The sequence below is a fragment of the Nyctibius grandis genome, chromosome Z, assembly GCF_013368605.1.
Source record: "Nyctibius grandis isolate bNycGra1 chromosome Z, bNycGra1.pri, whole genome shotgun sequence".
Lineage (NCBI taxonomy): Eukaryota > Metazoa > Chordata > Aves > Nyctibiiformes > Nyctibiidae > Nyctibius > Nyctibius grandis.
The window spans coordinates 99,325,790-99,339,516 of record NC_090695.1 but is presented as its reverse complement, the minus strand read 5'-3'; the positions used below and the strand labels follow the sequence as shown (position 1 = coordinate 99,339,516).

At 50.1% G+C, this 13,727-nt stretch overlaps 1 protein-coding gene across 1 annotated transcript; it reads right to left on the bottom strand.

The window, feature by feature from the left end:
* Window positions 1-547: 547 nt before the first annotated feature.
* GGA2 (golgi associated, gamma adaptin ear containing, ARF binding protein 2) lies at window positions 548-13,724 on the bottom strand. Its single transcript, XM_068423001.1, has 17 exons — window positions 13,592-13,724; window positions 12,892-12,976; window positions 12,020-12,095; window positions 11,444-11,542; window positions 10,141-10,264; window positions 8,938-9,041; window positions 8,367-8,447; window positions 7,406-7,543; window positions 6,221-6,302; window positions 5,152-5,271; window positions 4,721-4,888; window positions 4,408-4,463; window positions 3,976-4,127; window positions 2,994-3,163; window positions 1,973-2,142; window positions 1,571-1,681; window positions 548-941 (listed from the first exon to the last, which is right to left on the bottom strand). The coding sequence occupies exons 1-17, from the start codon at window positions 13,623-13,625 to the stop codon at window positions 831-833; spliced, it is 1,881 nt and encodes a 626-aa protein (XP_068279102.1). The 5' UTR covers window positions 13,626-13,724; the 3' UTR covers window positions 548-830.
* Window positions 13,725-13,727: the final 3 nt, after the last annotated feature.

Here is a 13,727-nt window from a genome sequence, read left to right as displayed (position 1 = left end):
TTCCGCGGGGGCAGGGCCTGGCCCGCCGAACGGAGTCCCTGAGGCCTCCTCCGGGCCACGGGCCTGGAGGGGGTCTGTGGAGAAGAACGAGCGGGTGGTCCCGTGCGGGGCGAACGCGCACCGAGAGAACCGCCGGCTCTCCCCGGGCGGAGGAGCGCCCCACGGGGGGCTCGCAGGGCGGGCGGCACCCCCGCGCTCCACGGAACACCCCCCGCTCATACCCGCTCCGAGCAGCGCCATGAACCCGTTCCCCTCCCGCCCAGCCGAGGGGAAGCTGCGGGGGTTGGGGATGGACGAGCTGGTGACGCTCGGCAGGTCTTTCTCCCAGCCTGGTCCCCGAGCACACCCGCTATTTACTCTCTTCACGCCGTTCTGTACCTTTCCCTACAAAGTACATCCACCAGGGCCCAGCTAGCCCAGCCCTCGCCCTTCCTCACCTCCTGGCCTGCATGTCAGCACACAGATCCTTCCAAGCAGTCTGCCACCAGGGATGATTGTTGGTCTAGGTTTGCCTTTTTTAATTCAAAAATAAAAGGTAATGGGAGAGAGGGAAAATGGCCCAGAAAGCAGCAGGAAAGACGTCGATGGAAGAAGCATTAAGGCTCCCGGGCTGCAGGGCTCTACAGCAGGGTCAGCTACAGATTAAGGCCGTGGCAGAAGCTGCCCGTTTACACTCCTCCTGCCAGACACCTGCCCAGAAACCAAAAGGAGAAGGAGATGGCAGATCCCAAGGCAAGGAGCCATCACGGAGCCCAGGCCGGCATTGCTGGCACACAGTCCCTCCGCATCCACCGCTAAAGCAGTACAGCAATGTCCGAGCCTGCTGAACTTCAGCTCCTGCCCCAGAGCTCTGCTTCTGGGAAGCCGGCCACCTCTCCCACCTCACTGAAGGGCTGCACGCCCTGCGTGAACGCTAGTTTGTATCTCAGACGAATGGGATCCTGTGAGAGAAAGGAACAGAGAGAGAGGGGCATGTCATGGTTGCAGATTCCTGGCCCCCTTCAGCCTCACCCCTCGCAGTCTTGCTGCAGTGAATCACCCTCTGAAAGGGGACACGAACACTTCAGCTATGCAGAAGCTCTGCACAAAATGAGACCTGGATCCTCATAAGAGATGTGAGGAGTGTCAGGGAGGAAGGCCTGTGCAAGGCACCCAAGGGCAATCCAGGCCTGGCCAGCCTTCTCAGTGACAGAGTATTCCTTAAACCAGTCGTTTGTCTCATAATTATTCACCAATGCAACAGAACTGCCACCCATTGCTTGTGCCTTGGGTGGCCTCGTGTTCCATCAGTTGCAAATATCTGTGCAGTGTCTACCAGGAGCCATCTCTGCAGGCAGACTGAAGCAGAACTGTGCAGGCCCCTGCAGCAACTGCCCATTCAATCCTTCAGATTATAGCTCTGAAAAGCTGTTTCAATGGGGAAAAATGTCTTCCCAGCACAGCCCAGACTGCTCTGTCTCTCCCCTGCATCTCCCCATGAATAACACTCTCCCCATCTTTCATACAAGTAGCCCACCCACTCCAGTGACATTCGGAGCACTCCCCCAGCAGACTGGATCACCGCACGTACCTTGTGTGGGTTGGCGAGCAGCAGGACCTGGGATACCACTGCGGGGGGGAGAAGAGGGCTGAAGGCAGGCAGCTCAGAGCCAGATGCTGGCTGTAGCTTTACTTTCATGGTCTGAAAAACATAAGGAGCACTTTCTGGTCCACACTGAAAAAGGGCTGGGAGTATTACCAAGCCACAGAGCTGGTTAAAGATACATCAGTCTAGTTGTCTCAAGGTCAGGGATGTACTCTGTGAAAGAGGTACCGGGGCCACAGGCACCACCAAACAACAGGTTCACCATTAGAGAAGTGAGCCATGCCATTTCCAATGAGCAAGGCAAACCCTAAGCAAGAAACAGTGAACCTTCTCCTCAGGACATTTCTGAGTAGTCCCACTCTCTGCTACTCGTCACAGGCTTCTCACCTTTGGGACTGCAGCCTGGAATGCTATGTCCTTAATTGGTTGAGCTGATGTGCTCAGCATGGAAAGAACCATCACCAGCACGTCTGGTCGGCCAGGAACTGGGTCTCTGGAGAAGTGGAGCATAGCCTTGAAACCATTCCTGTCGTACACAGTAAGTGGACTGATACTGCCTGCCAGAGACAAAAGGAGAATCAGAACCACAGCATGGATTCCTCTCCCTTCTGAGGGCAGAACAGTGAAGATGGGACAAGGAACAGCAGGAAGGAAACATTAATACAAACTTTTACTTCCTCCAACAAACTCACAGACCAAGCAGCATAGAGCACCTGCCTGGGATTTACATTTTGCCTCTGAGGCAGAGAAAGGAATCTGAATGTTGAAATTAGAGATTTAGCTGCTCAGATTTCAACAGTCAGCTAGAGATGTCAGGTATGAATCCAATAGAGATGCAATGGGAAAAGCAAAATGTAACTCGGGCACACACAAGACTTAGCCCCTTATCACCACTGCCTGGTGAATCCACACCCTACTATCGCCATCCAGCCCTTCCAAAACCTGGCAAATCCTTCACCCGGGAGACTGGAAGCAGAAGACAATCAGGTCAGAATGTCTTTGCACCTGTCCTCTTCCAAAGGCAGCGATGGCCAAGGCTCTGCAGGCCTCTTAACGGGACGTGCCCTGCTCAGGGTAACAGTCCATCGGGCAGCTGCAGGGCTGGGCCGTACAGCGTGGAACCAAAAGGTGCTAAGGGCAAACGGTTTAGAAGCACATCACAAAGGCTAGCCAGGGCAGGAAACTCCTGACTACTGAGTAGGAAGGACAAGGACATTTCTATGGTACGATCCCTCGCGCTTGCTCAAATTCTCAGATACATTAAGTCCTCCATAGAACAGCCATTACTTTTCTCCAGCTGACCCACACAGCATGAAGCTACTTTGGCTTGCTCCCCTGCAAACATCACAGAAGAGCTCTAGTAAGCCTCTAGTAAGCAGAGCTGGGGCGCAGAAATCATTGCACTTACTTGGTGTAATCGAAATTAAAGGGACAAAAAGGTTTTCTAGAGAAGCATCATGGGAAGCCGGATGCAAAGAGGCAGCAGGCTTCAGCTCATGGCCTAGGCTGGAGAATGAAGGATCTGCCATTGAGCTATCTGGAAGATCTGCAAAGGGCAATTTCATGGGTGATAAATCCCTGGAAAGAAAAGCAGGTAGAAAGCTTACATTAACTGCGGAGACTACATGGTATATGCCATCTGCTGCTGTGTCCATTGGTGTTCCCAATCCTTCACCCCTTTTAGGTATAAAGAAAATACAAGCTTACACTCTCTGAGTTCTTGAGAAATTCAAAAACTGTCTCTATTTTATATGGAAGAAGCTGCTGTTTCAGCATTCATTAAGGCAGACTTTCTGTTACTACCATGAAAATTTGTTTCAGGACTTTGGAACTCTCCCTATGTACAGACTCTCTCTGGAGCTCTAGTCAGTGAGATTAAAGTAAATTCTAGCTCAAAGACAATGCAAGAAGCTGGGAATCTCCAGTAAACTTTCTTGGCTTGTATTATTGGCAGACTGGAGAAGTGTATCGTAATGGTCACCCACTCTGAAGATCTGTGGATGATTAATTTGGTTCACGAATTGTTAGGCTTCCACTGAATGCCTGGAAACTACTTTGTCACAGCCTGAAGGAAGCTGGGGAAAGTATTTTTTGAGTCACAGGTTATTATAATAAGACCTGACTAAGGTTTTTGTTCCTTTCGCTCAAGATCACCTTGTTACTGAGCCATGGGATTTGTCTCCCCAGGTTTCTGACCCTTGGAAGGTCCTAGTTTGCAATTACACCAAGTGCAATTAACAGGTGCATAACTGCTGCTTAAGAGCCAGCATGCAGATGGATAGCTTGCCATCACTAACCAGCTGCAGTTGAAAGGTTGTCCTAAACCTCACTGCAGTACAACAGTATCCCTCATCTCCAAAGCCAGGCTGTATTATGCAGAGTTTGCTTACAAGGATAACGTCTTGGTCCTGGATGATGGAGAGAGCTGATCACTCAGGCTCTGAAATTCATTCTTCTCTGAACAGCCACCTTCCCAGCTCTCCTGCAGCCCCAGCGTTTGAACAGCACTGAGGATTTCACCATATCCATTGTGTACAGCGGTCTGAAAAACACAGCGCTTGTCGTTCATGCTACAGAACATCAGCAAAAATCAGACCTGTTGCACTGAAAAGAACCTCGTTTTTAATAACACTACTTAGAAATAAATACGAGTAGTCTGGTTGCAAACTGCAACTGACAAACTCCTTGCAGAGCAGGAGGATTCCAGTTTCCCTTCAGAAGAGAGTGGTGTAAGAAAAGGCTGCAGAGACAGCTAGATCAAGAATGATGTCTGATTTTTGTCCTTTGTACCTTATGGACTAGAGTACCCGAGGATCACTCACCTCTGCTGAGCCAAAATCGGGTGGTGGTTTCTGTACAACAGGAGAGTTGCTGAGACCTAAGAAAGATGCCAAAATGCCACCGATCAATTACAGAAAACAAGGGTTTTCCACAGGTTCTTCCTTTGTCGTCTAGCGGCAGTTTGACTACAGTCTAACACCATTAAAGAAACTACATTCTTGAAAACTTACGACACTGGCTGAAAGGATCTGCTTTGTCTCAGGCCCGACATTAATGTCAAAGTTCTCCTATCTTTATTAAATGCCACGAACCCCAGTAACAAGGATAACACTGTACTGAATTGCACATACAAACCTAATGACTTTAACTCCTCCTCAAGCAGACAGGTAGAGGTTGTGCTGCCGTGCCGGGAGGAGGTGGTGATGTTTGCGAGTTGGTCTGTAGGAGGCTGGGATGTCACCTCCAGTTCAGAGAAGTCAATCAGTGTATAGCTCTTCACGCGTCGTGGGGCTGTCCGGCATGCTTTGGGAAGAGCAAGAGTTAAGAGAAAGCTCCTGAAAGGAACAGTGCATGTGTGGGTACAGGCATGCCCGAAAGGACTCACAGGTGAAGAACTTCAGGGATATTTTCTATCAACCATATGTAAAATAAACCAATGGTTACATAACAGTTTTCCTGTGTTATAGGATTTTCTCCACACTTACGCTCCGAGAAGCACTTCCAAACCCCACTCGTACACGGCATGCAGGAGCAGAGCTGTCGTGGAACGCTGCAGGACACTTTACCTGGTGCATCAGCAGAGCTGGTGGCTGAACCTCCTCCACCACCATCTTCATGGCTGGCTACAACCTGCCTGTACTCTCTGAGTGCCTGCGTGAGCTTGTCATTGGCCTGCAGTATCTCAGCTGGAAAACAAGAGAAGAAACAAAATATTAATGTTCTAAAAGGCAGGTCATTTCCACAGCACTCTCCAAACCGCTCATGAGGAAGGTACAGTGCATCCAAGGCCTTGCATGGAGCAGAGCCTAGTGGGGCAACCTGCCTTATGCTCCTGCCTAGTTTTTCACCCCGTTTGCTGAAGCGCAGCGTTTTGCACATACATCTCCCGATTTCAGGTCTCATTTATCAAGACCACTTTGAAATCTGATCCTATCTCTAAAGCACTTACAGTTCCTGCCATCTCTTATGCATGTTGTTGTTCTCCGCAAGTTTTTTGAGGGTACTTGAGTCTATAATCCAGCGCTCCCCAGCTGAAGAACCCTGGCATTCATGGGTATGAATGAACCGTCTGAGGCACAGCTGAGCTCTTCTGGTTGCTGTTTAAGGTGTCTGTTCAGCAAGGCATCACTTCAGTCAGGCTGTCAAGGCGTACAGACAAGACTGCAAAATGCAATCCTCTGGGAAGGGCTAAATTTCACAACTGTGGAATTCAAAGATCCTGCTCATATGACCCTCCTTGGTATTATACTTAGGAAATGAAAAAAATATTCTTCCTTCTGTGTTTATATAGACTGGGACAACTTTAATCTCTGTAGAGAAAAGACCTCAAAAGCCTTCAGCTCTGTGAACACCAGAACTCCCCAAACTCCGAAAACCACCTTGGCTGGAAGAAACTGGATTCACTGTTTAATTTGGGGGTCCAAGTGAAAATTTATAGCTTCCTTGGAGAGGAGTGGGAGCAGGCTTATGCCACTTCCCATGGGCATGGTTTAAAGGTGAATGCAGAAAGCTTTGCCAGCAGGGTAGCAAGTGCCTAAGCATTCCCCCTCGTAGGGGAAGGGCATACCCCACTTGTCAAAGCAAAGGTAGATGAACTGAACAGCAAAAAAATCCAAGGACAGTGTTGGCTTTTACCTAGAGCCTCATCGTCATCAACTGTCTCGCTGGCAAGGCGAAAGAGCAGTGGCCTGAGCTTCTCACCACGTTGAAAGAGAGTCTATGGAAGGAAACGTTTCACGTCATTGCTCAGGATATCCCAGACACTCACACTTCTCTGTCCCCATGACCACCTGTAAGGGATGCTACCTCTAGAAGATGCACTTTCTGCCCAGGTCCAGACAAAGGGTATCAATGCTGTGTGTTGCTGCATGCTTAAAAATCCACAGTGGCCTGGAAGTACAGCCAGTGGAACAAGGAGGCTTTGCTGGGATCTCCTCAGCAACCACATCCTCTCTGTGCACACAGATGTAAGATAGACCAGTATAAAATTACTCAATTTAAAAGAAAAAGTATCCAGAAGCCAACAGGTCGATCACAGCACTCAGAGGGAAGCGTTACGACCATCAGTTGCAACTACTGTCAGACAACGCAAAGCCGTTATGGCTCTCTGCTCCGTGTTTTGGGAAGCGAGGAGGCACAGAGGCAGCCACTTGTTCAGACTGAAAGTAGAGTCTCTTCCATCTACAGCAGCAGCCTTCCCAAAAGGAGCCAACGCCAAACTCTGCCATCACACACAGCTACAGGAGAAGTTCTTACCTACACAAATTCAGTTGTCTAAAGTTGTTTTAATTTCAGAGTTTGGCAGGCATCCTAGTGGCGTTTCAGGTATTTGGAGGCCATCAAGCTATTCTGACAGCTCTATTAGTGACACCAAACGTTTCCTCAATTCACTGATACTTATGAGCAGCAGCAGAGCAGTGAACTCTGGGCAGAAAAAGGGCAATCACAGAAACCATACCACAAGCTGAAGAACCCAGAGCTTTCACGCCCACCTAACCATGCTCAGGCTCCAGGGGATTCCCGTGTGCTACGCCGTGACTGGAGGAAGAACCATTTCCCCATAAGATATCACAAGAAGAGCAGCTAAACTGTACAGAAACTCAAACTGGTACAGCAGGAGACAGTCCCATTCCAACTTTGATTACACTAATGGGAGAAACCATTATTCATCAAATATGTTGGAAACTTTTTCTGCCGTGGTAATGCTCTTTCCCTGGCAGAAGCAGAGTGCACCGTGCTGCCCTCTGAGTCCTGCTGCTCTGCGCCCTCCCAGCCACAGCCAGACAAAAGAACGTCTCATGCAGGAAAAAGACTATTTACCTGTAGGGTCTCCTGGTCAGATTTGGATAATTCTTGTCTCTTGTAGTTTTCCAGTAATTCATCCATACGTTTAACATTCTCAGAAACCTCACCGATGGTACTAACTCTCCTGGACACCTTAGCTGACTTTTCTTGTTCCTATGATGAAAAATGAAATAAAAGCAGATGATGATTTGGCTAATAGAGCCAGTGCACGTGCTTGGCTGGGTCACTCTGGATCACACTTGTTGGGGAGTTGCTGCCTATTAATATCTGATTGCAGGTAGAGGAGGCACAAGGCAGCGCGGGTAAGGACTCACCCCCCAGCAGCTCCAGTATCAGCACTGCACCACACCTCCCTGCCACGGGTGAAGATGCAAACCTCCTGCCCTTCCCAGGGCACCCTGCCCAGGGTGCTGGTGTGTAAGAATTCATTTCACCACAGGCACAAGTAAGACTTCAAAATTAGAGATGGGAGTTGGTGGCTTCTGCTGTACAGAAGGACACTCTCAAAACTGCAGGGATTTCGTTAAACCAGACCAAATCTCCTGTTTACACAGGGAAGTGGGGTGCCCTTTCAGATGGAAAATGAAAGCAGACACACCAGATGCACGCACACACACTGTGTGCAGAAGAGAGGTAGTTCTGTACAGATGTGGCTTTTTTCCACCTGGGAAATGAGTTTCTTTTTGGAAACTTCTATCACTAATGCAGTGCTACTGCCAGGATCCCACCAGCGTCAGTGTCCTGCCATACAGGCTCCTGGGATACACACTCCCTCCTCCTGGCAAGGGCATATTTTAGGGAAACAAACCAAAACAATCCCACACTGTAACTTCGGAATAACAAATACTGAAACTCGTCCCTCCTCTGGGGCAGCATTATGGAGATCCCAGAGGGCCCAATGCCAACAACTGAATTGCCAAGTCCCTCCCATCCTCCCCGGCTGCAAGCACAGCTTCTGACACGAGGAGCTGCCCACCTCTTTAATCATGCTCTTGATCAGACGGTTGGCAGCCTGCAGGTCTTCAGCGTGGCTGCTCTTTAAAAGCCTTGCTAGGAGCTGTGAGGGGAAAGCATTGGACAGCAGTGAGCAGCAATCCCTGTGCTACAGGCACACGTCACATAAGAGCAGATATTGAGACACACACTGTCCTAATAGTTTCTATAATCCTGGAAATACGTGGGCTCGTGTCCCATAATCTAATCCAGATTACACTGCTGCCTCTTCCAGCTGCCTGCACACACTGCTTGGCTGTTTGGGAACAGGAACTCTCTGGCTCTGCAGAACTTCTGTAAGACCTGGAGAAACCCTCCCTCGGGAAAGTTGAATAGAAACTGGTGTTTTTTCTGTAAAAAAGTTTCACTTTTTACTAAGCAAAAATTTCTGACAAAGCATCAAAGGATTCTCTAGCTGTTGTACAGCAAGAAGTATGAGCATTATTCTGAAGATACTCTGTCTGAAACAGCAAAAGCTCCCAAAACATGACTGAGCCTGTTTTCTCAGCAGTACAAATCAGAGGGGGAGTAGGCATGAAAACCCTAAGGTTTACCTTGGATTTCTCTTCATCCGTGTCAAAAATAGAATTCTGAGATCTGGGGGAAGGAGGAGGTAAAATTTTGTCTTCTGGCACTTTGGGGTCTTCTTTTACAATCCCTGGAATGGGTAACAATATTAGTTCAGTGATGCCTGAGCTGTTAAAACACCACTGCTCAACAGTGCGCTGGATTTTGCACCTAGTTCCTTCACACCTCCCCAGGATTTTACAGAATGAGATGGAGAACCAAGGAGTTGCCTTAGCACACTCCCAGGCAAAGGACCTTCCTTTCTGCCCTGAATTAAGCACAGGCCAAACGAGATTTTCAGGGCAGAAAATAAAATTCGGATGTGCTGAGCTCCCTCTGGGTGCAGTGCTGAAATGCCCCCCCAAGCAGTACTGCCCTCCGAGCACGCAGGATGGCCACCAGCAGCACGGCCATAAAACGCAGGGAGCCAAACACACACACCCGGGTCCCAAAGGAACCCTTAACCCCAACAGTGATTCTAAACAAATTCCCTAATTCCCCTGAACTTCCACAGAAAATGTTACGGCATTTTCTTAGTTAAGTTATGAAACTCATTACCTGGGATATCAAGATGGGATAAATTGGACATACTTCTGGATGACAATACCAGCAAGGTCTATTAAATCACACAGAATCAATCAGGTTGGAAGAGCCCTCTGGGATCATCGAGTCCAACCATTGCCCTGACACCACCATGGCAACTAGACCAGGGCACTAAGTGCCATGTCCAGGCTTTTCTTAAACCCCTCCAGAGATGGTGACTCCACCACCTCCCTGGGCAGCCCCTTCCAATGGCTAATGACCCTTGCTGAGAAGAAATATGATGGAATGGATAAAAACTCCAGCTCAGGATCTCTCTGAACCCTGGGAGAGCATTCCAGGGCAAAGATCACGCTGAGCTTGTCCTGTACCTCTTCCCTGTGCAACAGTGGTGAGCACTGTGTGAAGAGAGGCCCCAAGGCCAGCCTGAGCTCTGACCCAATACGACTGTGCTTTGGTAAATCTCTTTAAACAGTTACTTGTATCCTTAAGCACCCAAACAGCCCTGTCAGCGTGGCCTTTGTCCTGCTCTCCTTACACACAGCATCTTAGGAAAAAAGCTGAGTCACAAAGTAAAGAGGACAGATATCTGTGGTCTGCAACCATGTGACTCGGAGGCTAAAAAGGAAACTGAAATAACAGAACTAAACCTTGTTTCTTCAGCATCTGATACGCATCCCGGATTTTAACTTCCTGAGGAAACCAGACTGTCCAACTGAATATTACTTCTGTGACCCTCGACTTGACTTTTTCTGAAGACCAGGTTCCATAGTACTGAAAAGAAAACAAAATAGTAAAGTGTGACAAAAAAGGTTAAAACCAAAGAATTAGTGCCAGATATGGCATATGGCTCTAGCCCCAAGTTGTGTGCAGAGACCGAGTAGCAAATGGATTCCTAACGCTTCATTTACAGTGTTGTCAACTGTGTATCTTGTGGCATAGGAAACAGCGTGTACAGCTGCGGCTGTAAGCACAGGGAATGCTATTAAGCATGTGATAATTACATAAGTATTATATGACAATCAAAATGAAACAATTTCAAAACTTCTCCGATCAGTTATTGAATGCAAAACCAAAAGGAGGCTGGTTTATTTTACTGACTTTAAATACTTCCCCTAACTGCCCGCAATGCGAACAGCACCACTGGCCTCACCCAGACCCAGACAAATGAAAACTGAACAAAATGAGACATGAAAGTTATTGTCTTTTTTCAGCATCTGGATGTTTTCTACGATTTCTCTCATTATTGCCTACAAGCACTCACTTTAATGTATTATAAAAACATCAGGAAGAACAATAAATCCAGCTGGTCCCTTCCAGCCTCCCCCCGACTGAGGGCTGCTGCTGCCCGGGGGCTGGGAGGCCTCTGCCCGGCTCAGGGACCCTCAGCAGGACCCCGGAGGGGCTGCATCAGTGCACGGCTGTCACACGATGGTGGGGCGAGTGCTGCACCAGTGCTGAAGTCCAGTCCCCCTGCCTCTACCTAAGCTGATCCTACCCCAGGAACAGGGCCCAAACCCAGGGTACCCTTTGGCAGGAGGGAGCAAGGAGAGCAGCCGGGGCACGAGGGTTTGAGGACAGAGCATAAGCAAACATGGGAGATACTCTGGGCAGCTCCTAGCACCTCTGTCCTTTGCCACTTCCCTGACCAAAGTTCTGTAAATCACCGAGAGGCAAAAGGGCCACAGGCTGAGGGGTCACAGGAACAATTTCAGGCTCCTCCAGAGTCTCTGTCCCAGCAGAGTTGAGAGAAACCACAAGGAAAAAGCTTTCCACAGAAGGAGCTCCTGGCTTACATGTTTTACATGGGGATTCACAACCAGTCCTTGTGCTCGGAGGCACAGGATGAATTCTGCTCTACTCCTACGTGAGATTAATTCTAGGTTTTCACATCCAGCGCAAAATAAACAGCGTGTCCCACCCGCAATATCCAGCATAACCACAACCACCTACCTTTGGGGAGAGCACTTTAATCAGCTCGTTCAGAAACCTGAATTTTGCTATTTCACTGTGAAATCTTTCACCGCAGTTATTCACACAGGTCTCCAGCACCTGCAGAAAACAGAAGAGCACCAAACAGAAACTGCATACACGGGTCTTGGGGGATTTTTAAAAACTTTGCCATCATAATACTAAATCTAAGAACTTTCTGGCACTGCATTCACAAATACAAGATACTGTGCAGCAAGAACATGTATTTTTCCTTCATCTAACCTCCTTAAGCAGCATGTTTAAAACCATCTCTCTGTTCAGCCCATCACTCGTAACTTTTGGACGCACTGACCCCGTGGTGGGACCACAGGCCAAGCAGCAGGAGTTGCAGAGCACTGAAATACCCCAGCAGAGACATGGGAAGGAAGAGCAGCAGCTGCTCCCTCCATTACACCCTGGTTTTTGTATTCATTGTGGAATGGAAAGTTAAAAGGGAGAGACATCTAAGAGAAAAAGAAGAGAGAACTATACTGTCCCTACCCCCCAAACTCTATTTCCACGCTACTGCTGCCTCGGCGTGCGGATGAGAGCACTTACTGTGAGAGCATGGAGAGCTTCCACCTCCTGCGGTGACTGGATTTTGTGTGCCAGCAGCCTCGGGGCAAGCGATGGGCTGGGGAGTAGCAGAAGCAAGTCAGACGGTGCACAGGGTCCCAAGAAAAACAAGTGCTGCTCCATCAGACACCCCTCCTCTGGCGGGGCGCTGGCCTGGGGATGCACCCACGCACGAGGGTCTAGAGGTGAACTGAAGCAGCTTGTATGACCCCCGTGCTGCCCTCCAGCCGTGCCAAGGCTGTCCCCTTGGCAGGAGCCGGCTGGGAGAGGCTGGGGGCTCTCCCTGGGCAAGTGTGGGGCAACAGAGCTGCTCTCTGCAGGCACAGGAGCTCTCGTGCACAGCCTGACCCCCGCTGCGCACACGGGTGTCACGCTGCGGGCTCTGAACGCACAGGATGATCACTAAGCTTTGACAGGTCATTTGCTTAATTAGTTCCTGCTCCTTCCCACAGAGCCTGTCAGCTGGAAGGCGGGGAAGCCCCAGCAGAGATCTCCCACCTCTCAGGAAGGAAAAGCCCAGGCTGAGCTGGCCCAGGGCTCCCCTGCAGAACCCCACGGCAGGTGGCCTTGGCCAGGCTCCCAGGAGGCCGCTGAGGGCACAGCGGCAGGACCTGCTGCCTCCTGGGCTGCAGTAAGGGATGTCAGAGCCCATTCCTAGATATCACCCCCCACCACATTGGCATACACCTTGTTGCAACTTATCTAAGCTCTGAGGAGCGGCAGAGCCCAGCGAGCACTCCCAGATGTCTCCCCAGGCTCCCACACCGCGGCTGACAGGTCCCATTCCCCCCCGCAGCCATGAGCAGCTCAGAGCCAGCCCAGGGCGCACACAAAGAGCCGTCTGTCTGCCTTACCCTTCCATGTCAGCGTTCACCTGGTCACAGAACCGCTGGATGCATTCCCAGTTTTCCTCGGGGACGCTGGGGTCAGTGGCTTTATCTTACACAGGAGGAAAAAAAAAAATAATTAAAGAAAAACCAGCCCCAGTGTGAGGCGTGCGAGCGGCACAGGGCAGGAAGCAGCTCAGACCTCGCACTGCTTTAGGGCTTTTGGTAAAAGAGGCAGAAGTGGAAGACGCTGGATGAGCAGGAACCAGCTGTGACTAAAATCTGCTTAAAAATACAGTCCTGAGTAAAGAGTCAAAGTCAGGTAGGAACGGAGGTGTCGGAAGCACAACATTGCTTTCAGCACAGAGCGTGAGAAACTGTTAAAAAGTATTTACAGGCAGGACCAGGCTGCAAACCTTGCCGTGCTGGAGCACAGGCAGGGATCACCCTTTTGCAACAGGGCTGCAGGAGCGCCCACCCCAAAGCTCTGCCTGCACGAATCGAGGAAAGAAAAGTCTTTTTCAGCTGTATCCACTCCCCAGTCCAGCGCACAAACAGCCGTGGCAGGACTGGGGGAGGAGGATGGGACAGATGAGGAGCAGGAGAGATGCAACAGGTTAAGACAGCACCCATAAACATCACCCTGAAGGAGACGGACCCTTCCCCATGGAGCTGAAGCTGCTCCGGTGCCCACCTGGTTGGGTCCCCGGCCCCCAGCCCCACTCACTGAGCCACTGCTCCAGCTCCCCGGCGCCGGCCATGGACTCTCGCTCCACTCCGCCCCGCTGCGAGCAGGAAGCGGATCCACCCACCGCCGCTCCTCGCGTGCCGCCGCTCGCCTCCGTGGGAAGCCCACGCGAGTT